We start from the raw sequence: 24,107 nt of genomic DNA, 5'->3' as shown, positions 1-24,107 counted from the left end.
AAGCTGCAGGTGGTAGATAAATAGACGGGAACGTGCTTTTGTTAAAAATAATATTAAATGTTAAAAAACAGTTTTATACGTATCATGTGGAGAATTACATATGATGAATTATATACATTCAACAATTTATATTTGATATACTTGGTATTTTATATCAAAGAATTATGAGATTGAAAAGCTTGATTAGTCTATAAGTAGCCGTGTTTTTTTTCCTTGGACAATAAGAAAATTCATAGAAGTTTTAGACTTTAGGATGAAATTCATACTTTAAACAAGCATAATGCAAGCAGGGAGCCTCTGGTTAAAAATTTAAAAAACAAACACCACAAAACAAACAAACAAGGGACAAAGGCAAACAACAATGCATCAGATGTTAGAAAATAAAAGAACGTTACAAAGAGGAGACCTCTGGAAAAAAAACTTGGTTCAACCTTGGTCAAAGCAGTGCTAACTTTGATCAGGTGACAAACACTAATGGGCTCCAGATTTAGCTTTGGAATTAAAAATACAGCAATGGAATTACTAAAACTTCTAAATATTATCTATCTTCCTGATTGAGCCACTTGTATAAGGCTGTCTTAGTTCATCATGATGAAACAGCACATGGCTTTTGTATCTCAGGTGTCTACAATTCTGATAGGAAAACAACAGTTGATAAGGCTCAATTGGTTTGACTTAACCACAAAAAACAAACAAACAAACAAACAAAACCAAAAACAAAAAAAGAAAAAGAGAAAGAATAAACAAACAAAAAAATACAAATATATATATATATATATATAAAAGCCCTATGTACAGCAACAACAAAGTATTATTATTATTTTTTTACCAGCTCTTTTTTGTTTCTCTCCTCCCAGCTGTACATGGCGATATAAACATACTATTACGAAAGAAGCCATCAGTGACAACTGTCAGCTCAGGGCAGTGCTAGATGATAAACGACATCTCTTCAAGGAGGAATGAGGATTTGAGGCTTAAAGTTAGTACTTGGAACATAGAATTGATACAAGAGAAGAGGTCAGAAAGGACATCACAAGTCATTTTTTGTCAGGAGTTATTGAAAGGCAGGACAGCAGCTAATATAAGACCACTTCAAGACAGTGCTTCCTTGTATATATAAACAATTGTCTGGCTCAGTACTTTAAATCTTGATAAAAGCTTCATGTTCTGCATTAGTTAACACCTAAGCATTGTAATTACTGTATATGCAGCCTTTCCAGAAGATTCACACTATATTTATAGCTCACTGCAATTCTGCTGGGTATGACCTAGTAGCAGAGATTAAAGAGACGATCAGGCTCATCTTTTAATATCAATAATTCCAGCGAAGCTTCAAGACCCAATTAAAATTACTAAAATGACAGAACACTAACCCAGCCAGGAGTCATCTTCTGATCATTTAATGCAAAGGAAGTGCCAAGAACATAGGACTACAAGCAGAGCATACACATCCTGGCTAATTGCATCTGAAATAGGCCCAAGGAAGGCTGTGGAGATAGCTTGGTCAATCAGTGTGTTAACACCAATCACCAACTGCTCGAAGACCTTTGAGTGTGAAGTTAACACAAGCATCACTGCCAAAGAATGAGGCTTTGGTGGTTTCATCTGCCCTTTAGATGAAAGCGTCTGCAGAGCACAGTTTGTGCTGGATGGTTCCAAGGAATACCCACAGTAAGTAACAAAACGGGCAGCAGCAGGCAGCTCTAGTCTGCAGGACTAACAGATAGTCTACAAAACAACACACCCACCAAAAAAACAACTGAAGGCACCAGCATAAGAACTCCTCCACGTGATCAGCAACAGCTAAAGCCATGTCCCAAAAGATACTGCATTTGCATCTATCACAGCAGTAAGGATTGAAGGTACCTTTGTCATACTACTTTTACTATACTCTTCAGCGTGAAAGTGCATTATCAGAAATGCTGTAGCTCTAGCACACTGAACAATTAAGATTTGTGTTACACACACCGTAGCTTGCATATGTTTATTTGATGACACAGTTTAAAGGAATCAGAGAGATGGGACAGGAGTCTGTTTATTAATCAAAACAAACATTGTTTCTGTGCAATTCACAAAGTCAAGTATCTTCATATGTGTAGTTTACATGGCAAGGTTTTGGTAGCAGGGGGCCATAGGGGTGGCTTCTATGAGAAGAATCCAGAAGCTGCCCCATGTCAGATAAGGGCCCTGCTGCTGGCCAGAGCCAGGCCAATAAGTGATATTTTTTGCGCCTCTGTGAGAGCAGATTTAAAAAAGGAAAAAAAAAAAGACTGCTGTAGAACAGCAGCTGGGAGAGAGAGGAGTGAGAAGCAGCCCTGTGGACCCCAATGTGAGTGCAGCAGGAGGGCAGAAAGTGCTCCAGGCAGGCAGCAGCAGTTCCCCTGCAGCCTGTGGAGAGGCCCCTGGTGGAGCAGGCTGTCCCCCTGCAGCCCATGGGTCCCACATGGAGCAGATCTCCACACTGCAGCCCGTAGAGGAGCCCCCGGTGGAGCAGGTGGATGTGGCCTGGAGGAGGCTGCGGCCCATGGAGAGCCCCCGCAGGAGCAGGCCCCAGGCTGGAGCTGCAGCTCGTGGAGAGGAGCCCACACAGGAGCAGGGGTCTGGGGGGAGCTGCCGCCCGTGGGAGACCCATGCTGGAGCAGTTTGCTCCTGGGGGATGGACCCTCTGGTACAGAGCCATGTGGGAGCAGTTCTTGAAGAGCTGCTGCCTGTGGGTAGCCCCTGCAAGACTGGTTCAGGAAGGATGGCATCCCATGGGAGGGACTGAGAAGGAGCAGTGGAGATAGCAGCGGAGATGAAGTGCTATACACTGACCACAAACCCCATTCTTCTGTGCAGCACCAGGAGATGAAAGAGGGTGGATGGGGAGGGGAAGGTGGTTTTGGTTTCTTCCCTTTGTTTCTCATTTCTTTAGTAAAATTTATTGCCTATTACTACCAAGCAATCTCCCTAATTTGAGTCTAGTTTGCCCATCATGGTAATTGTTGGGCGATCATCCCATCCTCTTGCCCTCAAGAAGGATTGAGGGGTGAGTCCCCCAACCTTATCTCAACCCTTGAGCCCTTTGCATTTTCTCCCCCTTTCCTTCTGAAGAAGGGGGACAATAGAGAGCTGTGGTGGTGCTCAGCTGCCCACCCATGTAAAACCATCACACCATGGCTGTCTATAAGAAGATGACTCATAGTGCTCCAAATAAGTGGAAATAAACTCAACAATACTAAAGACTGGGATATTAAGGAGTGGGTCATATTCAGCTAATTGTATTCCTGTCCTTCCAGCTACGAGGACCGTCCACACAATGCAAAGGAAGTCATAGAAACCCTGACATTAGCTATTAGAATACATTAGCTTGAGTGTCCCAAAGTATTTGTGAAAGTGTTAAGCCATACTTTTTTTGTTTTAACATTTAAGTCAGCTATTGCACATAGATAATCATATCTTTGAGAAATGATCTTTTATTGAAACTCAGTCTTCTTGTCCCAAGGCATTTAGTAGTAACACATTAATCACAGAAATAACACCCTTCCAGTCAGACCTGTTAACAGATTTGATACAGTAATCTGGATCATCTGCAAGTCACTGGATGATGCCTACAACTATGTCAAAGCTTCAAGTTTTACTGATACAGCTTCTGCAAGTGAGTGATCATAGGAGGCAGATGAACTACATTTTCATTGGAATTTCACGCATCATAGTTGCATTTACATTTCATTTTTGTTAAAGGCTTATTAGAACTAAATAGGTTGCAGTAATAACCCCAATGCAGTTGCTCCTTACCCATACCTCCTATGAAGGTAACATAAGAACTCTCCCCACAGCATCAGCATTTATAACCTCAACATTTTGCTCTTTAAAGATTGTACAAAGTTGTGCAGGTTTTTGTTAAGGCATAATATATTTCAAGATAACATTTCAATTGAAATTTCAAAGACCTTATGTCAAGCTAATACTCTGTATAGACTTCCATTTTGTACTATCAGTTATTAGTAAAAGAAATCCTAATAGTTCCATGCTCTTGGCAATGTGATGTGAAAGCAGAAGCACTTCAAGTTATCATCTCATTTTCATATCCTTTGAGCTGGATATATTCCTACAACTTGAGAAATTTTGTTTGACTGGTTGTGCAAGTTGGTGTCCTTGTATACAAACCAAATATTTCCTCCCCACAAAACCATATTAAGCAAGCCAAATACCTGTAAGAGAAAAAAGTGAGTTTAGGCTTGAAAGAACTGACATCAAGAACACAGATTATGACTTCAAGGCAAGCCAGAAACACTAGCTATCTCTGGAACCTCTAATTGGGAGGAGAAACTGGCACATGCTTTCAAATATTACAGGGTATTTTAACTAGATTTTGAAAAAAATCAGATAGTCAACTTATTCCATACAAAGGACAGAGTTCTACAAGTTTTTTCAGTCCCTCAGTACCTCTGCATATGCAGAGTGCATGACTGATTATCGGGCCAAATTATAACAACCAGAGCTCTAAAAAGAGGAATTTACTAGGATGATCATACAATGAGACTCATTTGCCCTGCTGTGAGGAAGAGTTCTGTCTATAAATATGAGCACCCCATACTAATCTTTGTTTTATAAGGAACCTCTGATGTGCAGAAGTTCACAAAAGTTCATGCACTTAAAAACAGCTAGGCTCAGCACCAAATGGAGAGCAGGAAGCATAGTGTTTCCTCCATACTTACAGAAGTCAGCAAGCCATTTGGGTGGCTGAGCAACATATTAAGGTGCTCTAGACTAGAGATAGAAATAGTATGGCAACTTAAGTGTATGGAACTACCATATCAATAATTCTGAGACAGACCCTACAAGTCATTTCTGTTCATTTCCTTGAAGGAAGAAGTTTCCTTTTAAAGAAAGGAATGCTAATCAATGGTTACCACTGTATTAATAGGCCTGGACAACTGATATCCCATAAAGCAATCTTAAGTTGAAGCAACATGTGTGATCAGTAGAATGGGAATCTCAGGTACTACTGACTAATTCTGTAACACATTTATTGTACACCATGTGGTGCAAGAAATACATACCACAGACACATTCAGAGTTCCCATTCTGGTCACAGAAAGAAAGTGACAAGTTGTTCCTGGTGCTTTGCAAGAGTCAATTTGTGAAATAATATTGGCACCCGTGGATATTTTGATGTCAGCAAGTGCCTTTCCCCATGCAGAAGTACTGACTAGCCACAGAAAGGTTATTATGACAGTGAGAATTAAGTCCTACAGAAGAAAAGCATTCATTATAAGGTTTTCAAAAAATTGCATGGATGTACACAAGAAAATAAGGCAGAAACTACATCAGCTATATCAAAATAACCGTATCAGTACTAATAAGCACAAGCATATGTAGACATTAACAATATTGTAGTTACAACAGTTGATTATCTTTGATTATCAACTACAGAACTGTAGTTATGCTTGATAGATACAAAATGCATACAACCTGATCCTTTGGAAGAAATTAGGATCTAGATCAGATGCCTGACACTTGTTATAAAAATTTAAGTTTCACAAAGCTAGTGTACCAGCAGGGAGAAGAAAGCAGAGGATTTAAGACTACACTGCTGTTATGCTAAGACTTTGCTTGAAAGGTCACTAGATCCATTTTTTGGGTATGCTCTGGATTATCTCATTCTGAGGATCATGGATTTAGTACTTAAGGTGAATAGAATTCACAAGATAGCAATTTCCCCTCTGCTACTCACATCTGCACAGCAGGTGCTCTACAGAGGAGAGATTCCTAGTGACTAACAGAAGAGGCTCCCCCTACAGAACAAATCTATATTCAAATACATGATAAAGAAGGTGTGAAGACACTGTTCACATAAGAATGAACTTCACTCCAGTCTTTGACTCAGTAACAGGGTAGCATGCCATAGATATTAAAGGGCATAGATTTCTATTTTCTGCTGAAGTGCTGTAGACATTAATGCAAGACATTTGATACAAGCTCCACTTATCTTTTGGAGCTACTGAAGCTTCATAAATTCAGGTGTTGTGTTAGCAGTGTTTCCTATCTTTGTTTTTAAAAGGCAAGGCATTAAAAATCTTAGTATTACTTACAGTTAGTGGAAACTTGCTATTGTGTTGATACACATGCTTATATCCGACATATACAACAAGGGCAGCAATGCAGTAGATTAATACCAACACTGCAAGCGTAACAAAAAACTGTGCAGAAGAGGAGAAGTTGCCCACAAGATAGCTGTCAGTCCAAGTACCACCACAGCGTTCCGGATCTGGTTCACTAAATACAACAGTATTCAGCCTAGAAAAGATGATATACTTCATGTGGTTAGAGCTCGCTGTACAGCAGAAACATCACACAGTCATGCCTCCAGAGCAACTACAAACTGATGGAGAAATAGGCCGTTAAGATTGTACTGTTTTGCTGATTAAATCAATTTTGCAGCTTTTACACACTGCTAGGTAGTTTAAGGTAGAGCAATTCAAAGCAGTAACAGAATGAGTTGTCCCCTCTAACTACTTGTTTTTGTAGGGCACTTACAATCACAATGCTTTGAGCAGTTATAATATTCACTTTTTAAACTACCACAGAGAAAGTCAGGTGGTTTACTTTATGTAAAAGAATTAACAGCATAAGCAATCATGAAGAAAAAAATGAAAGCAAAGAAAATATAATCAGCATATAATGAGTAATAACTGAAGAGATAACACTCACCTGAATGGATATGCAAAAGCAGCTGTTACAGTTTTGTTCACCACACCCTTGCAGGAAACTAAAAGGGTAGTTTCACCGTAAAAGCCTCCACAGGTTGCAAAAGCAAAAATGGAAAAAATCTACAGAAGTTCACACATAGCCATATTAGTATACATCACTAGAGCTCAAAGGAAACAAATCTAAACTTCTGGCAAAAATAGCTAGTGAAAAAGTAAGCAAAGGATGAAGTTAGTGATGGGAAACTTATGTCAAGAGGGAATGGAAGTGTTGAGTTTCTATAACCAAGAAGAGAGCAACATAACTAGTAAGGCAATTTGAAAGTTTTGTTTGCATTTTTCTCAGCTTTATAGCGGAGGTACCTTTTTTAATTTGAACGCTTGCAGGAAGAGCCAGCACAGCAGCTCTCAGTTAATAAGCATTTTTAGGAGTCTCAGACACCCATAACTGTACATTAATGCAGTTAGTTGCTCCACACTCAGTATCTGTAGCTCTTACTTTCCCTTTGTTCACTAGGGAAACCTCAACCCCACAGTGCCCAGGACACAAGATACAAATACTGAGCAGCACAAGTAGCTATAACATTTGTAATTAATACATAATCCTATTAATCTACAGAACTGCTTTCTCCCCTCCCAGCCAAAGAGCTGGCTGAAGAGCAGCTTCGTTGATCAGCCACCAGCAGCAAGACAAAGCATGGAGCCAGCAGCCTGCTGGCATGCTCCTAATCAGGCCTGCCCTGATGAGGCATAGGAGCAAAGCAAGGCCCAGGCCAGGAGGAGAAACAGCCCAATGAAGGAAACACAGCCTCCCCCAGAGCCTTCCCAGCCCTACTCACCCACTGAAGGACCTTTATGAAGCCCAGGGGCTCCAGCAGCATGCCAATGTCCACCCGCAAGCCAAACATCCTGGAAGACACCAGAGCAGCCTGCAACAACCACAGACACCCACACCAGGACCACCTGCCCCAAGGCTCCCCCTTTTAGAGCCAGTGGCCCTGCTCCACCCCACCCCTCCCCACCAATTATGTCACGCTGGAGGCAGCCCCATCCAGTTACCTCATACTGGGATGGCCCTGCCCCTTGTTATGTCACACTGGGGTCCATCAGCCTCGAATTAGAGGGAAAGTTCAGCTGTGTGGGGTGGTTGCTGCTGCCATGGAGGCCTTTGTCTCCAGGTGGGGCATCCTGCTTGGGGAAGCAGTGCAGGAAGAGTCACAGGAAGGAACAGTTTCGGCCATTTTGTGAGATAGGACAGCAGTGATCCTGGCAGAGGGGGTGCTCAGCTGAAGTTTGGTGAAACCACAGTGAGGCCCTGAGTGCTGTGGTGTTGGGGCTGTGCGTCCTCGTGGCCAAGCCATGCATTAGGAACAATGGGTGGTGGCCAGAGGACAAGCATGGCTGTGTGCCATACCTGGATTTGGGACTTACTGATCTTATTAGACCTTATTAGAGTAGTCAGCCATGCTTAGGGCCGGGGACTGGGTGAGGTGATCTCCAGAGGTCCCTGCCAACCAGAGTGACTCTGATTCTCCAAGTCAGGCAGGCCTGACCTGCACTGTCCTCCATCACAGCTCACCCCATGCAAGAGAAGTCAAACACATAAAATACTGTCCATAGATAAAATACTGTCCACTGCAGATGCTGGGTGCTGGGAAGTTTTTTTTTTTTTTTTTTTTTTTTTTTTTTTTTTTTTTTCCCATTTCACTCAATTGTTCCCTGCATTTTCTATCCCTTTTGCGAGCACCAGGAGATGGCAGGCATTTTGAGTATCTTGACAAGAAATATTGAAAACATCAGCTTTTGTTGCGCAGGAAGTTTTCAGTTATGAATAATAATTGCAGCAAAATGCCACTGATTCCTTACAAATGCACAGAAGCCCAGACATCAGTGGTGAATCTTCTCATGGACTTTCCTGGTTTCTGTATTCCCTCCCCTTCTCACCTGTGCTGCTTTCTATCCTTGCAGTGCCACACATCCTTCTTCCCTCATGAAATAAAGTGTCAAACACTTACAGAAGTTGTTGATCCAATGAAGTAGAAAAGAAATGGCAGCAAAGCAAACCAGGAGCAGCAGGGAAATGCAGCTGGGGGTTGCTATACAGAATATGACATGGCTGTTACACTTCCCTGCCAGTGGCTGAGCAGGGCTGCAGAGGCACCTGGAGAGAGGTGCTACTGAACCAGCCCTGGCCTGCACATATGCAGGCTCAGATAGGTGTAGCTGTGTGCCAAGTGCCCTCCTGAATGGTCTTTCACATGCCCGAACAGGAACAGCTGTTGTTTCTTTTTAATTGTTTACCATAAAGAATAAAACCCTCTCTTTTCCTCACTGAGTCCTTAAAAAATATTCCTGTGTTAGTTGTACGGCTCTGCATTTGCATTACAGTCATTAATGTCTCAGAACAGACCATCACACACTGAGTCTTAGGCAATGTGGTTCGTTTCTCTTCCTACCCATTAAGAATATGCAGAGATGAGAGACTGAGCAGCCTGCTCACCATGAACTATGCATGCTGTCACCCTCCAGAAAATGTGAGGTGATCAGAGCTACCTCAACCTCCGGTGAAAGGAAGAGGAGCTCCCACATGTGTGCCCTGTGAGTCAGAACTGCTGCACTGCCAGTTCTCTGGGAAGAAGAGCAGGCAAAACTCCACCATGGGCTTGCCAGTCAAATTATTGTCAGGATCACACAAAAGTAGAGCGGTGCTGTGCAGGTACCATGCCCTGAGAAAGCTGGTCTCAGCTTGTGGGACAAGTGGGCACTGCAAATCCCAGTCAGAATTTTACCTGCAGTTCTGGTTAGCCTTCACAGCCTCCTCGCTACATGCCACAGACCTTTGGTGATCCCCAGTGCTGAGCAACTGTAATAATTAGACTTTCCTGAATTAAATCTGCGACAGATGTTACTACTGTGAATAAGTTGTGGGAAGCTGGCCAAGGGTGGTAATTCATAGGAAGCTGCCAGGCTGGGTAATACTTCTGAGAACGGTAGCAAAGAGTCAGGCTTTCAACTAGCCTGGGGTTGCTCTGCTGCGAGGCATTGGCAGCAGGGTATGACATTCTCACACAGTTTGCTTCTTCGTTCAAGGAGAATTTTCTACCCCAGTTTCCTGTATGGCAAGCAGGAGAGGTACTGAGATCAGCCTGCTGCTTTGGGCTCCTGGAGGCAGTCCAAATTTAAAGCTGTGAAAAGGATGGTTCCTTCTTTTCTTTCACTGCTGCATTACAAATACAGCTGCTGCCCAGCCTGGCAGCCTCCTCCCTGGCTGGTGGCTTCTGCTTTGTTCTCATTTGTGCTTGTGAGCATTAGATGAACTGCACAGATGAAATACAGTCAATCCCCAGCTGTCAAATTTTGATGTGCCCGTCCCTGAGGGTTATATAAACTCTTAAAATGAATAGAATAGGCTCCTTTATTACAGGAAAATGACGTTGTTGATGCCTCAAAATTCAATGAATTAGTGTCACTGATTCTATTTATACCACTATCTGTAAACTGCATTTAAATCTGATGTAGCTCTACGCTTGCCAGCCTTAATATTAACGTGGTTACTAATGTGTGACCTTGCTGTTAAGATCAACTTACAAATTAGTTACTAGTTACAAGTAATGACTAGTTGGCTTTTGTATTGGAAATCTCCAAGAATATGCATCTGTGGGTACAAAACACAAATGGTGTGGAGTGCACTGAAGGGTGAGAGCATGTGCATAGCAGATGCCACTTGCGGAGCTTTCCTTGGAGGAGTGAGGCTGTTCTGCAAGCACTCAGATGGGACAGGGTGCCAAACCTCTCAGCACTCCAGCAGCGTGCAAGCATCATCAAGCACATGCTAGAATTCATTTTTGAAATGTGGTATTGTCTTTTTCTGTCTGTGTGTATGCCTTGAAAGCACACAAGTGATCAGCTGCTCTGTGGAGCAGGCTACTAAAACACTCTGTACAATTAAAAATGACAGCGAGGTATCACAGGAGGGGGAGCACCCAGGACAGCAGGGACCAAAACTACCAGTCTGCAGAACTGCACCTTGCATTTCCAAATGAAGGTGACAAGGTGACAAGGAGATGGTCTGTACCACCTGTGTGTGCTCTGGCGTGGTTTTGAACACATGGAGCCTTGAGAAAGCTCCATCTCCTGCAAATATGTCGCTTAGCCCAGCATCAGACCTCTAGGAGCTCAGGGCCAGAGCTCTCTGCCTGGGCCTTCATCCCCCAGCTTTAGGGGTGGTTTAGATATGCTTAGAATCGCAGAATCATTAAGGTTAGAAAAGACATTCAGATCACCTGGTCCAACTACCTCCCCACCACCACTGTGTCACCCACTAAACCATGTCCCCAAGCACCATGTCCAGCCTCTCCTTGAACACCCCCAGGGATGGTGATTTCACCATCTCCTTGGGCAACCCGTTCCAATGACTGACTGCTCTTTCTGAGAATAAATGTCTCCTAATTTCTAACGTAAACTTCCCCTGGCTTAAGGCCATTCCCTCTAGTCCTATCACTAGTTATCTGTGAGAAGAGGCTGACCCCCAGCTCCCCACACCTTCCTTTCAGGTAGCTGTAGAGAGCAGTAAGGTCTGCCCTGAGCCTCCAATTCTCCAGACACAACAACCCCAGTTCCCTCAGCTGCTCCTCACAGGACTTGTGCTTCAGACCCTTCACCAGCTTTGTGGCCCTTCTCTGGACACACTCCAGGGCCTCGATGTCTTTCTTGCAGTGAGGGGCCCAAAGCTGAACACAGTACTTGAAGTGTGGCCTCACCAGAGCAGAGCACAGGGGGATGATCACCTCACTGCTCCTGCTGGCTACACTATTCCTGACACAACCCAGGATGTCGTTGGCTTTCTTGGCCACCTGGACACATGTTCAGGTGTGCATTGACCAACACCCCCAGATCCTTTTCCTCTGCACAGCTTCCCAGCCACTCTGCCCCAAGCCTGTAGCATTGCATGTGGTTGTTGTGACCAAAGTGCAGGACCTGGCACTTAGCCATGTTGAATCCCATCCCACTGGCCTCTGCCCATCAATCCAACCTGTCCAGGTCCCTCTTCAGGGCCTTCATCCCTTCCAGCAGATCAATACTTCCCCCCAGATTGGTGTCATCTGCAAACATACATACCCTCATCCAAACCACCAACAAAGATATAAAAGAGGATAGGCCGCAACACCAACCCCTGGGGAACACCACTCATGACCAGTGGCCAGCTGGATTTCACTCCATTCACCACTTCTCACTGGGCCCGGCCATCCAGCCAGTTTTTAACCCAGAAAAGGGTGTACCTATCCAAGCCATGGGCCAGGTTGAGCTCATGCTAGGCTTTAGCCTTCCTGATTTTTTTCTCTGCATATGCTGGCAAATTCCTTGTACTCTCCCTGAATTGCCTGTCTCTTCTTCCACCAGACATAAACTCTCTTTTACTCCTGGACACTCAGCAAAAGTTCCCTGTTCAGCCACGCTGGTCTTCTTCCCCACCAGCTCATTTACAGCACACAGGAGCAGGCTGCTCCTGTGCTTTTAAGACTTCCTTCTTGAGGAGCGTCTAGCCTTTCTGGACCCCTCTGCCCTTCAGGACTGACTCCCAAGGGACCCTTCCTACCAGTGTCCTGAGCAGCTCAGAGTCTGCCCTCTAGAAGTCCAGGGTAGCAGTTTAACTGACGCCCCTCCTGACTTCACCAAGAACAGAGAACTCGGCCATTTTCTGGTCACTGACCACGATGACTCCTGACCACCACATCTCCCACCAGTCCTTCTCTGGTAGGTTCACAAGCCAGCTGAGTCAGGAAGCTGTTTTCCACGTACTCCAGGATCATCTCTATTGAGCCTCATTTCATCCCCATCCCCCTTCACACCTAGTTTAAAGCCCTCTCAACGAGTCCTGCCAGCTCCTGGGCTAGGATCTGTTCCCCCCCTTGAAACAGGAGGGACCCATCTGCAGCCATCAGGCAAGGTGAAAGGCGTGAGCAGAATAGATCAAATACAACAGCAGCACAACCAAATTCAGCTCGGAATCTGCTCAGTTCCTTCAAGAGCAATGTAAGGAGCAAATGAAAGAGATGAAATGGAGAAGACTGTTTCTAAGATCTGTGGTAAGGATGAGCAAAATGATGCTGGGTGTACTCAGTATCTGCCTCCTCTGCCATGAAGGGGCCTCCTGTGATGTCAGCTGCCACCTGCTCAGATGCCACCTCAGTGTATGCTGGCACCCACCCCATAAAAAGGGCAGCCCTATAGCTGGCAATCTCTTGCCAAGTTTTTTGCACCTGGAATTCAAGGAGACTTGGAGTAGACAGGTTGCAGGGAAATCAGGTAGGGACTGCCAGCCTTTGGGTGGTGTGCTGCAAAGGCCAAAGGATGGATGTAATGATCCGTCTGGGACAGAAGAGGAAATCCACCCAAGAAATAGATGCCCTCAATGGTCAACCCCCCAGAAGGTGTCCATAGATGGATGATGGGGGAATGATGGTTGGGAACCCACTGAAAACATGTGAGCAGACCACTGGGGGCTTGGCTGAGGAGAACAACATCCAGGACTTGTGCAGATGCCCACCAACAAAGTTGGTGCAGACCACGCCACCCAAGAAATGGATGGATGGATTCTCCCTCTCCTTATTCACTGACCTTGGAGACTGCAGGGCAGTTTCCCACTCCTCACTCTCCCAGCTGCTGTTGCCCAGCAGGTTTTCTATTTTTTATTTTTATTTTTTTCTTTCTTAAATCTGCTCTCCCAGAGGTCCAGCCAGCATTGCTCATGCCTTGACTCTGGCCAGCAGTGGGTCTCTTTGGAGCCAGATGAAACTGGCCCTTATCTAACATGGGGCAGCTTCTGGACTCTTCTCACAGCCCCCCTAACTTCTACTTCGTTAGTTAGAATTTACAGTTAGAATTACAGAATTAATTAGAATTTACAGCTTGACTTCATAAGATATTTTATTGACTGATGTTGTAAAGGAATGACAGTAATTTGTGATTCTGGTGCTGAAATCAAATCCTGTTAAAGTCAATGGAGTTGAATGGTTCCAAAAAATTATGGAACAAGACCACAGCAGAGCTGTGCAGGTCTCCTAGGGTCTCTCTCACAGGGATATTGCAATGGCACAACTAAAATGCACTTTGATTTGGGCTGTGAAGGTCTTGTAGGATTGGACTCCAGCGGGCCAGTCTCTGTAGAGCTGGCACTATTTTTTTCTGTGTTTCACAGTAGTATTTTTAATGCAGCTGGTGTAATGCCCTCATATCCTGAAAGGATCTGTCACAGTTCAGTGCTGTTTTCCCTGAGTTAAATGAGTAGCGGCTCAACCAGGAAAGCATACCCTATGGGAGCCTGTCTATGATCCCTACTGTCTTTATAGTACATGAATCCCACCAAAACGTACCAACAAAAACCTCCCAACAAATCTAAAAAAGTACTGCTGAGGTTTCAGGCCACCCTAACTAGCCTTGCTGCCTTGAATAGCCAGTTCCTTTAAGTAGTTAAAGAAGCATATAAGAAGAGGGACAGGTGAAGATAAAAATGGAAGATCTATTTGGTCATTTTCTCCACTGCATCCTACATGTTCAAGAAAAACTGTTCCATATGTTAAGTGGCATTTAAAGCCTTGTTTCAGTCTAAATGAACCAAGCAATCCTCCCATCCACATCCAATGTTTCTCAGTATTTTAATTTCTGTGTCTGTCTTCTTTCCTCCCCATCTTCTACTTAATCCCTGTAAGCAATACATCTCCATAAAAATACATACAGGCATTTGTCTGATTCCTTTTCTGCTTGTCAGTTGGTTGAAAGTATTTCATTATTTAAAGCATTCTTCAAAAATGCTCTCACGTCCTAATAGATTTTTTTTCCCAAAGTATTTTCAGGTGTCACATACCAGGTATGGAAGTACTCTGAACTGTATACAGTGTTCTAGCTATGGGCTCATTAATTCAAAATTGTAAAAGGCTCTTAATTTTTCACTCCATATAACTTATCTCTCCACTGGGGTTAAAAGTATTTTGGAACATTTTTGCGAGTGGTTTGCATTCCAAAGTGGTATCAAACATATTAAATATAGATGGTGCTTCCATAAGGCTAATTTCATACGCTGAAACCAATTCTGAATCAAATCTCTGCAAGGATAAATTTAAGCAGGTAAACCGTAAAACTGTTTAAAAGCAATGAAAAAGTCTACTACAGAAAAAGAGGGTTATTTCGCTTAGAAAATCAGTTTGGCTTAGAGAGAAAGTGAAAGAAGTAGAGAAATTATACAGCAAATGGGAGAAGCTGGTAATAATGAATACAAATTAGAAGGTAGCCTATTGCAGAAAAGTGATAAGAAAGCAAATGGACCAAGGGACCAGTATATGGTCTGCAGACCTGCAGACAACAGCAATGCATTTTTAAAACATAGGAGGAAGAGAAGAGATTATACCAAACTGAATAGACAGAAATGATGGAAATCAAGTTAAGGGAGAAAAAAAAAAAAAAAAAAAAAAAGCAGGAAGGACCAATATTATGGCCTCTATTTGGGAAAAAGCAGGGAAGTATTAATATGCTAATAGTGCAATAAATCCTTTCCACTCCAGCAGGGCTCAGGAGAGTGTTGAGTCCCATCTGCTAAAGCTTTTTCATCAGTCGTCAATACCCAGCAAGCCCAGTTTGGACAGGACTGATAAAGGAGCTCTCGTAATATTAACACTGATTGCCAATCATCTTTGAAACACTGTAAAAGATCCAGATGTCTGATGTTATGGCAATGCTAGCCCTACACATTTGTCACCATTTCCAAGAAAAAAAAGATGGAGTGGCTGATGACCCTCTTAATAGAGAATTAAATTAGAAAAATGTAGTTAATGTCAAAATATATGGTCATTTGGGAGTTAGGTTTTGCTGATTAGCCTATGCTTAAGCCTGTGGTTAAGCAGTGATGATCAAAAGACTGGGCTGATGTAGTTAATAGTTGTCACTGTAATGTATTTCAAGGTCTGCAAGACATTTGACCTGGGACTGATGGATGCAGGAAGATATAAAAGTGATGTGAAACACTGATTTAATTAGAAACTAGCTAGCTGGAAGGTCTTAATCTGGAAATTAGTATTATTATTAAGAAAGCAAAAATAATTTCTCAGTATACTGAGTCTAATTCTTCAAAAAAGATAAAAGGAGGACAAAGCTTTGGGGCTTACATAGCAGCTCTCAGGATATCTCTGAGCCACCGGTGTGGTGAGGCTCTGGGACAGGCCAGCAGGACTCCTGGCTGCCCCTGGGGACATGTCTGCATCAGGGACAGCAAAGCACCACTGTGCAAGGAGCATCCTCTGGAGCACTGAGCTGCAGCCTCACTGACTGACGCTCATGGAAGATTAATTCAGAGTACCTGGGTGATTTACATGGAGAGCTCATTTTCTTGGACTGAAAGAAGTTGGATGGTTTAGCTTATCAAAGTGAAGGGTAGCTGAAGATACTACTGCTGTCTTGAAGTACACCAGAGAATAGGAACAGGGAAGACAGAGGTTTATACTAAAAGACAGTTTTACCACAGGGATTGCTGCATATAATCAAAGAATATAATTTATGCTAGACGTAAAGTGTAAGTGAGAGGTTCTGGAAGTGTCTTCCAGCAGCAGACACGCTCTAAAAGTTGTTTTAAGAGGGAGTCAGAGTATTTGTGTTATTGTTGCTTGTGACAGCAGCGGAAAAAAACATGATGATTCATGATGTTCTTTTCCCATGCTAATCTTCTACACAGCCCAAACAAGGATTAATTCAGGGAAGTCCGAGGCTTTGTGTTTTATAGATAAAGCAAGAGAGAATGATTAATTTAATACTGATCTGGCAGGGGAGACACCGTTACATGGGACTGCCCCGTCCACAATATTCTCTATTCAGCAGATTTGCTGTAACTTTAGAAACTTCAGGTGGGGAAAGTGCTTTTCTTCCTCCCATAATCAGTAAATCTCCCCTGCCAAATAGCTTTCTACGGGTAACTTCTCTTGATGCAACAGGCTGCATTTTTCTGTCCATTTTGTTAGATTTCTGTCTGTTTTCTAGTACCTTTGCATCATTTTATTTTCTTGTGCACTCTGATATTTTAAACCTTTCCTCTTTAGAACTGCTAGTATATTGATTATTCAATGTATTCCTCTTTTGGCTCTCTAATAACAGCACTTTGTTGCATGTTTCCTTTTTCCTGACTTCTGTGGTACCTCTTTTCCTTTTCTCCAAAACTCTGAAAATCACTGTTTGGTGTTGCACTTTGCTAAAATCCTTGAGACATTTTTACTGCATGTGATGTTCATCTACCAAATCCAAGCAGCTTTTATGTCCTGTAGTTAAAATAATTTAAATGTTCTGAGACACAGTATCAATTTCTTTAAAATAAAAATCTGGGCATTTTATGCTGCCTTTATTTCATTCTCTCATAGCAGCTCAGTTACTTCAGAATTGCTTTGTTGCTTCTTAGTGCCCTCTCTGTCTTGAATTTTCCTACTGCTGCATATGTAAAAATGATTGTTATTCTTCTTGATCCCTGTGGAAGCAGGCAGGCCGTCGTGTTTCCTACCACCTATGTTTCTGTGTACATTTCCAAAGGGCAAGGAAGGCCCAGAGAGGTGGTGGCTTCTCTGGAGGATGCTCCAGAGCAGAAGTTTCTCATAGCTGCTCTTGCCTCTCAGGCAGTGCAATTTCCACGTGGGATCACAATCTACAAGTGAATCCTGTAGCTTAATTTTCATAGCTCATCATTTTGTAGGTGTTAAGCAGGCAGCTGTGAGAGTCTGTGCTGTATGCTGCTAGGTGAAGCGTTCTGTGAATGCACCTCAGAAAGTCACCGCTGGCTCTGGAACACAGCGATTAACCGTAAAGGACAAAAATGATGATGAATGCACGTGTATTAAAATCTCTAAATTTCATTGCAGAGTTACCAGTCTTCATCCAGAAGAATGTCAGCTGCTGACAGGAAGATCCTGCCTGGGAGCTCTGGGTGGCTGCAGCCGTGCAGACGGAATCCTGTCGTACCATCTAGTGGCCTGCTGGGATAGCGCACGCTCTGGAAACTGCCTGTCCTCTGAATGGTGCAGTTATTGTTGATGTGTGATATATATTGCGTAGATATGTTTTTTAATTATTAATCTTGTTAAGCTTTTAATTGTTAGAATTAAACTTGTAAATTTTTTAATTGTTAAAATTAAACTTGTGAAACTTGTTATTATTAAAGTTACTTGTGAAACCCAATAGAAAGGAGTTTACCGTGAATTTCTTGGGTGAAGGGGCAATATTAAGAATGGCACAGGTGCTGATTTAAAGTGGAAATGTGGAAAAAAGGAGGTAGAACATATTCTCTGCTTCATGCAGACCATTGTGGTCAGCCAGATAAGCTTAGTGTGGGCATCAGAAGCTTTCCTTGATATACATTGCTCTCACTAAAGCCTAACACTCAATAGTGTAGTGGGTTTACATGGCAAGGTTTTGGTAGCAGGGGGCCGTAGGGGTGGCTTCTGTGAGAAGGATCTAGAAGCTGCCCCATGTTTGGTAAGGGCCCTGCTGCAGACCAGAGCCGAACCAGTAAGTGATGTTGTTTGTGCCTCTGTGAGAGCAGGTTTAAGAAAGGTGGAAAAAAAAAAATAAATGCTGTTACTCAGCAGCTGGGAGAGTGAGAGGAGTGAGCAACAGCCTTGCAAGCACCAAGGTCAGAGCAGAAGGAGGGGGAGAGGGGTTCCAGGTGCCAGAGCAGAAGTCCCCTGCGGCCTGTGGAGAGGCCCCTGGTGGAGCAGGCTGTCCCCCTGCAGCCCATGGGTCCCACATGGAGCAGATCTCCACGCTGCAGCCCGTGGAGGAGCCCCCGGTGGAGCAGGTGGATGTGGCCTGGAGGAGGCTGCGGCCCATGGAGAGCCCCCACAGGAGCAGGCCCCGGGCCGGAGCTGCAGCCCCTGGAGAGGAGCCCACGCAGGAGCAGGGGGTCTGGGGGGAGCTGCCACCCATGGGGGACCCGTGCTGGAGCAGTTTGCTCCTGGGGGATGGACCCCGTGGTACGGAGCCATACCTGGAGCAGATCTTGAAGAGCTGCTACCTGTGGGAAGCCCACACAGGATCAGTTCATCAAAGACTGCATCCCGTGGGAGGGACCCCATGGCACAGGGGACGAGAGTGACCAAGAAGGAGCGGCAGAGACGAAGTGCTGTAGACTGATTAAGGAGGTATTGGGGAGGCATTGGGGAGGCAAGGACAATCCCCAGACATGGACTGTCTATCTCGAAACAAGACACTGAAACTCATGATAAGGAAGCGGCAGACGGACAGAGAAACAAACGTAAGGACTATAAATCTCAAAACTGGACATTGGAATTCATTATAAAGATACAACAAATGGAAGAATTAGCAACAACCAGCTCTTGCAATTAAGAAACCTGCCAATTCAGCAGATTCCTGACCAAAGGTGAAAAGTACACTGTGAGGAAGACTCGGGGTCTTCCTCCCAAAGACCCCTGCCCACGTCCCAAAGACCCCTGCCCACAATTCTTGGAAGGCTCTACGCAGGCGCAAGGTGCCAAAAGGCTAATTAGCATGAGAAGCGAGGGAAGGCGGGGATAGGTAATGCATATGTATAGGTGCTTGTAGAATATTGATAGATTGATTGTATAAATTCAAGACTGCTTTCCGCTTTGGGTATGCACGATAGGTGGAGAGATCCCCCGTGCATCCAGCGCTGCAATAAAGAATATACCACTTAAAGGAATTTCAGCTTCGATCTTTGAATCAAGACTGACCATAACCCCCATTCCCCTGTTACCCTGCTCTGCTTGGGGGGAGGAGGTGGAAGAAGGTGGATGGGGGGAAGGTGTTTTTGGTTTCTTTCCTTTGTTTCTCACTTCTCTAGCATGCTAGCAATAAGAAATAAATCTCACTGTCTCCCTACTCTGAGCCTGTTTTGCCCATCATGATAACTGTTGAGCAATCTCCCTGTCCTTATCTCAACCCTTGAGCCCTTTGCATCGTGTTTTGTCCCCCTTTCCCGTTGAGGAGGGGGAGTGAGAGGGCGGCCGTGGTGGAACTCAGCTGCCCACCCAGGTAAGACTACCACAAATACATATGATCTGTATCTTATGGTAAAGCACACCTCTGTAGTGCTACTAATAACTTACTTTTTGATGAATCTGGAAATCAGAGAACCCCTTCCCTTTCCCCTCCTTCATTTTCTCACACCAGTCTCTGAGAACTAACCTTGTATGTTCACTTTTGTCAGTGCTGGTTTAAAAAAAACACATTCTCCACTCATGGCTGTCTGCAAAAGTTTGCACTGTCACACATTTCAACTGATCGGGACAAAAGATAAATCCATTATTGTATTGTATTGTATTGTATTGTATTGTATTGTATTTATTTATTTATTTTTGTGCCAAATAGATGCACAAAAGCATTGCTGGCACAAAGCAAGGGGCAGTTTTTGGGGAGGAACAAGCAGCTGGGGGCAGGAAATACCTTCTTCTTAGCTACCTTGTTTTGGGAATTTCTCCTTAGCCAAAGACTAAGTGAGAAAAAAACAACCTGCCTGCCACAGGAGAGATCAGGTGTCCCACTGCAACAACAAAACCAGAAGATATTGCCCTTTCAGAAGAGTATCATAGGATTGTTCAGAACACAGAGAGTAGGAGAATTGGGCTCCCAAATGTACTGCACTATCCCGAATGGGACTCAAGATCAGCTCAGATCTATAAACCAGTTTTAAGTTTCAAAGGACCTGTTGTAGAAAACCGAGTCTGGGAAGCTTTAGAAACAGTTTTAGGACTTCCCCATTTATCTGATGGATGAATAAAATGCATTATCCATTCTGCATCCTGAATGAGCGCTGCTATGCTGCTGTGCAGCTAATGCTGTTACAAAAATTGTTTGCATTTCTAACCAAATCTCATTAGAAGTTTTTGTATAATTAATTATACAAGCAAGCTGAACACATTACTTTGCTTTATTTTTTTTTAGGGTTCCAGATTTCCCAACTGTTGACAAAGGATGTGTTAATGTCATCATTATGAAGTTCTGTTGTTTACTGTTTTCTTCAGCAAGTAGTAATTTTATTGACTTTGGCAGAGACATCGGTGTTTTGCATGATTTCAATAGATTTTGTGACACAGAGGCATAATAGAAACCAAGATGTTCCAGAGTAAACAGAGCTATTACTACCAGATGGAAATAGTCCTGAAGCATTATTGAACTTGAAAAAAAAAAAACCAACAACATTTTAAGACAAACATTTTAGGACTCAGCTTAATCATCTTGAAACAATATCTAAGTATAAAATAATATTTTTTGAAAAAACAACAGAAGGTTATAAAGAGTATTAATTTCAGATCTTAGTATTTTATTGCCAGTACAGTATTTAGTGTATGCTACTCTTTAAAAGACATGCTGATGCACAAGTTAGTGAGATAACTATACAAAGTAATATGAATCTGGAATGAGATATTTCGGATTATAAAACAGAGAAAGTCAGATAAAGCTCAAAAGTCATTTTGTCAGCAAACTTAAATATATATGAACTTAAAGACAGTAGATGTTGACAGACCTTATTTTTAGAGCTGCTCAAATTATTAATTGTGAATTTCAGATTAATTCTAAATTTATCCTGGTAACAATAGCTTATGAAATCAGTGGATAATGAGCCCTGACACATGACAGGTTTATAACTCAAATCCGGGTCATGGATGTGAGGCCACAAAATAAAAATTAATCTATTCAACAGTGCAAATATTTCTCATTCTAAACTGTGAGAAAGGAAGTCTTGGGTGGAACAACTGTATACAAATACAGATGGCCAATCAGGTATTATTTGTCTGCCAAATGAGACACAATAGATACTCTTAAAAAGTCTGTTAAGAATTTGGAAGCAATGAAATGCACTGGGTAGATTGTGTGTTTTAGTTCACAAACTGCAAATATACATATGGGTTAAATAAAATGCAAGCAGCAGTGAGAAATAAAGGAAAAAATGAAATAGAGGACATAATGAAATTAAAGGGTTGCTATGTAGTTAATTCAGTTATCATTTGACTGGATTAAATTTTTTAGAAACCAAAACACAACACAAACAAGTCTCAAGCACCCTGTATAAATATAAAAGCCTCTCTCAATGTCATTAATGCAAGTGCTGCTTAGTGAGAATAGTTCATAAATCCTTAGTTCAAAAGTTCATAGCCCGCAAAATGCAAGGCTGAGCTCTCTTTTTCACGCAAGCCAAGAGTTTGGCAAAGTCCGGCTTCATGTAGAAAAGCAAACTGTACTCTTGGCACTGCAATTTGGGAGCTGCATTTTTAACATCTTCCCTCCAAGACTCCTTCAGCGCTTGACATTTCACAGAAACAAACTGAGTAGGCGCACAGTGACCCCTGCCCTTCTCTTGCTGCTTCCAGAGCCAGGGAATGCATTCAGACACTGCCAATACCTGCCCGCCTGCAGCAGAAGCACGATTTTGGCAGAAAGTGGAGCAAATGAGGATACCAGTCAAGAAACATGCTGCAATGTTGCCAAATTATCCTAGAACAGTATTGCAGAGAAATCTTAAGAAAAAGCCTATCTTCCTATAGGCTAGCTGAAGGGTCCAGACCTTCAAATACTTGAGCTGTGAAAAAACAAACAAACTGGCCCTCAGAGTAAGGTCATAAAAATCAGGTTTCAGATTTGCTTTGGCAATCTTTCCAGTGAAATTAAAAAAATATATATATATTAAAAAATCTTACCTTTTTGGAGCTTGATCAGTATCATGAGTGGCAGTACAAACGCAATATAAAATATGGAAGAAAGCTTTAGTATCCTGAGGTGCTTCAGCTATGGGAAATTAAACATGGCCAGGTGGCTGTGTGACCTGGTGGGAACTGTCCCTTGACCACCCTCAGTCCTGAAGTATGCCTGGAAAATATGTGGGAGCAAGTCCATGTACCCAAATTCCAGTGCTTCACTGGTTTGCTGGGATGCCCAACAGTGTTCCAGGGCAGGCAGCTCTCCTTGCCACTTTTGACTTTTTCCAAAGAGCATCATTTTTCTGGGAGGGCTGGGGCACCAGCATGCCACAGAGCAAGAAGTTGCCTGGTATTTCCTTCTTCTTCCCTGCTCCTTGGACTTGCATTGCTCTTGCACCTCTCCGGGCACTTAGGTACTTATGTGGGTCCTCATAGGACTGATTTCTCCCTTCAGCCATCACCTGCCTTTCTTTCTGCCTCTGTTTTTTTTTTTTTTTTTTTTTTTTTTTTCCTGTGATGTCTCTCATGCTAATCATTCCTGGGGGAATTTTCCAGGAGACAGAAGATGGAAGGCAGCAAGAGGCTGGCAAGAAGCCAGGTGGGCAGGGCAATAATAATGCTGCTGTGTCTGCTCCCAGCCCTGTGAGCATCCTGCTGTACAAGGCATTTTAGTTAGCCATTCATCATATTCACAAATGAGCCCTTTGCTCTGAGAATATTTTGTAGAATAGAAAGCCTGGAAGGGAAGTCCAGGTTGCCTAATTACATGGTAGCTCTGGGGTGTCCTGGTGCCACCGTCTCTGCAATATGTCTTTCAGCAAATATCTGCATGTCAGTAGAGCACAGACCATAACATGTGCCTTACCTGTGTACAGCACTTTAAACGTTTGGCTCTGATGTGCCGCAGCCAATGCCTGGTGTGCTGTCACCTCACCATCATGGTCTGCTGTACAAGCATGTATGTGTGTACATAAAATTTAAACAATCAAACCCAGGAGTCCTGTTTCAGTGCTGGGAAGTGCTATGTTTTGACTAGCTTGCTGGGGAGTTTTTCAGTAGCTGGTTTAATCAGTCTTGCTGCTGGCCTGTTGGCCCCAGGCAGCATTTCAGCAGCGCGTATTACTCCAACATAAAGCTGGAGCAACCTCAGAGGGTCACAGACAGCACACTGTGAGGCTGTCCCAGCTTGGCTGCTGCTGCAAAGGCATAAATCCACTGTTATTTCCTCTCTTCATCCCTTCTGCACTGAGCACACACCGAATCCTGGGCTATACATAGTACCTAATAATTTTACCTTCTCTACACTTTCCTGTTAGCATCCAAGAGAGAGGTTTTTTTTGGAGCTCCCTCAAACAGGTATATATAGGCTTGGCACATAACATATTTAGACATAATTTACATTATGCTGTAAATTTCAAGTACCTGATTAAAATGCATATTGTTAAGGGAAGACAGAATTTAGGACCTAAGTGCTTTGACAGAACCTTCTGTGAAATGGAGCTTCATTTGTTTTTTCATTAAGCTCCTATAAATCAAGAATAACTGCCTGGAAGTCATATCCTAAAAAAAAATGAGTGCGGTTGAGCATCTTCCATGGAAATATAGAGTTTTAGTTAAAGAATTTGGCTTCAGTGCAAAAGCATGAGTGTAGAATCAACCTAACAAGTGGATGTACACAGAGGAGTGTGTGCCTGTGGGAATGTCCTGCACTTCT

The 24,107-nt window shown here is 43.1% G+C and overlaps 1 protein-coding gene across 1 annotated transcript; it reads right to left on the bottom strand.

Moving 5' to 3' along the window:
* Positions 1–3,451: 3,451 nt before the first annotated feature.
* SYPL1 (synaptophysin like 1) lies at positions 3,452–22,400 on the bottom strand. Its single transcript, XM_082757653.1, has 6 exons — positions 22,394–22,400; positions 7,532–7,601; positions 6,697–6,815; positions 6,078–6,282; positions 5,046–5,234; positions 3,452–4,193 (listed from the first exon to the last, which is right to left on the bottom strand). Exons 2-6 carry the CDS (start codon positions 7,598–7,600, stop codon positions 4,065–4,067), a joined length of 711 nt encoding a protein of 236 aa, XP_082613779.1. The 5' UTR covers position 7,601; positions 22,394–22,400; the 3' UTR covers positions 3,452–4,064.
* Positions 22,401–24,107: the final 1,707 nt, after the last annotated feature.

Source organism: Aythya marila, assembly GCF_965140915.1.
Source record: "Aythya marila genome assembly, chromosome: 1".
NCBI classification, from domain to species: Eukaryota; Metazoa; Chordata; class Aves; order Anseriformes; family Anatidae; genus Aythya; species Aythya marila.
The sequence above is the reverse complement of the archived record's forward strand: the minus strand, read 5'-3'. Positions and strand labels throughout refer to the sequence as shown.

What these genes read in the sequence shown, in the direction of transcription:
- SYPL1 (XM_082757653.1), bottom strand. Translation starts at nt 7,600, where the DNA reads ATGTTTGGCTTGCGGGTGGACATTGGCATGCTGCTGGAGCCCCTGGGC. An exon ending in GCTTTTGCATATCCATTCAG is followed by an intron (nt 6,283 to 6,696) that starts GTGAGTGTTATC and finishes CATCTTTTCTAG; the next exon opens with GCTGAATACTGTTGTATTTA. An exon ending in ATAGCAAGTTTCCACTAACT is followed by an intron (nt 5,235 to 6,077) that starts GTAAGTAATACT and finishes TTTCTTCTGTAG; the next exon opens with GACTTAATTCTCACTGTCAT.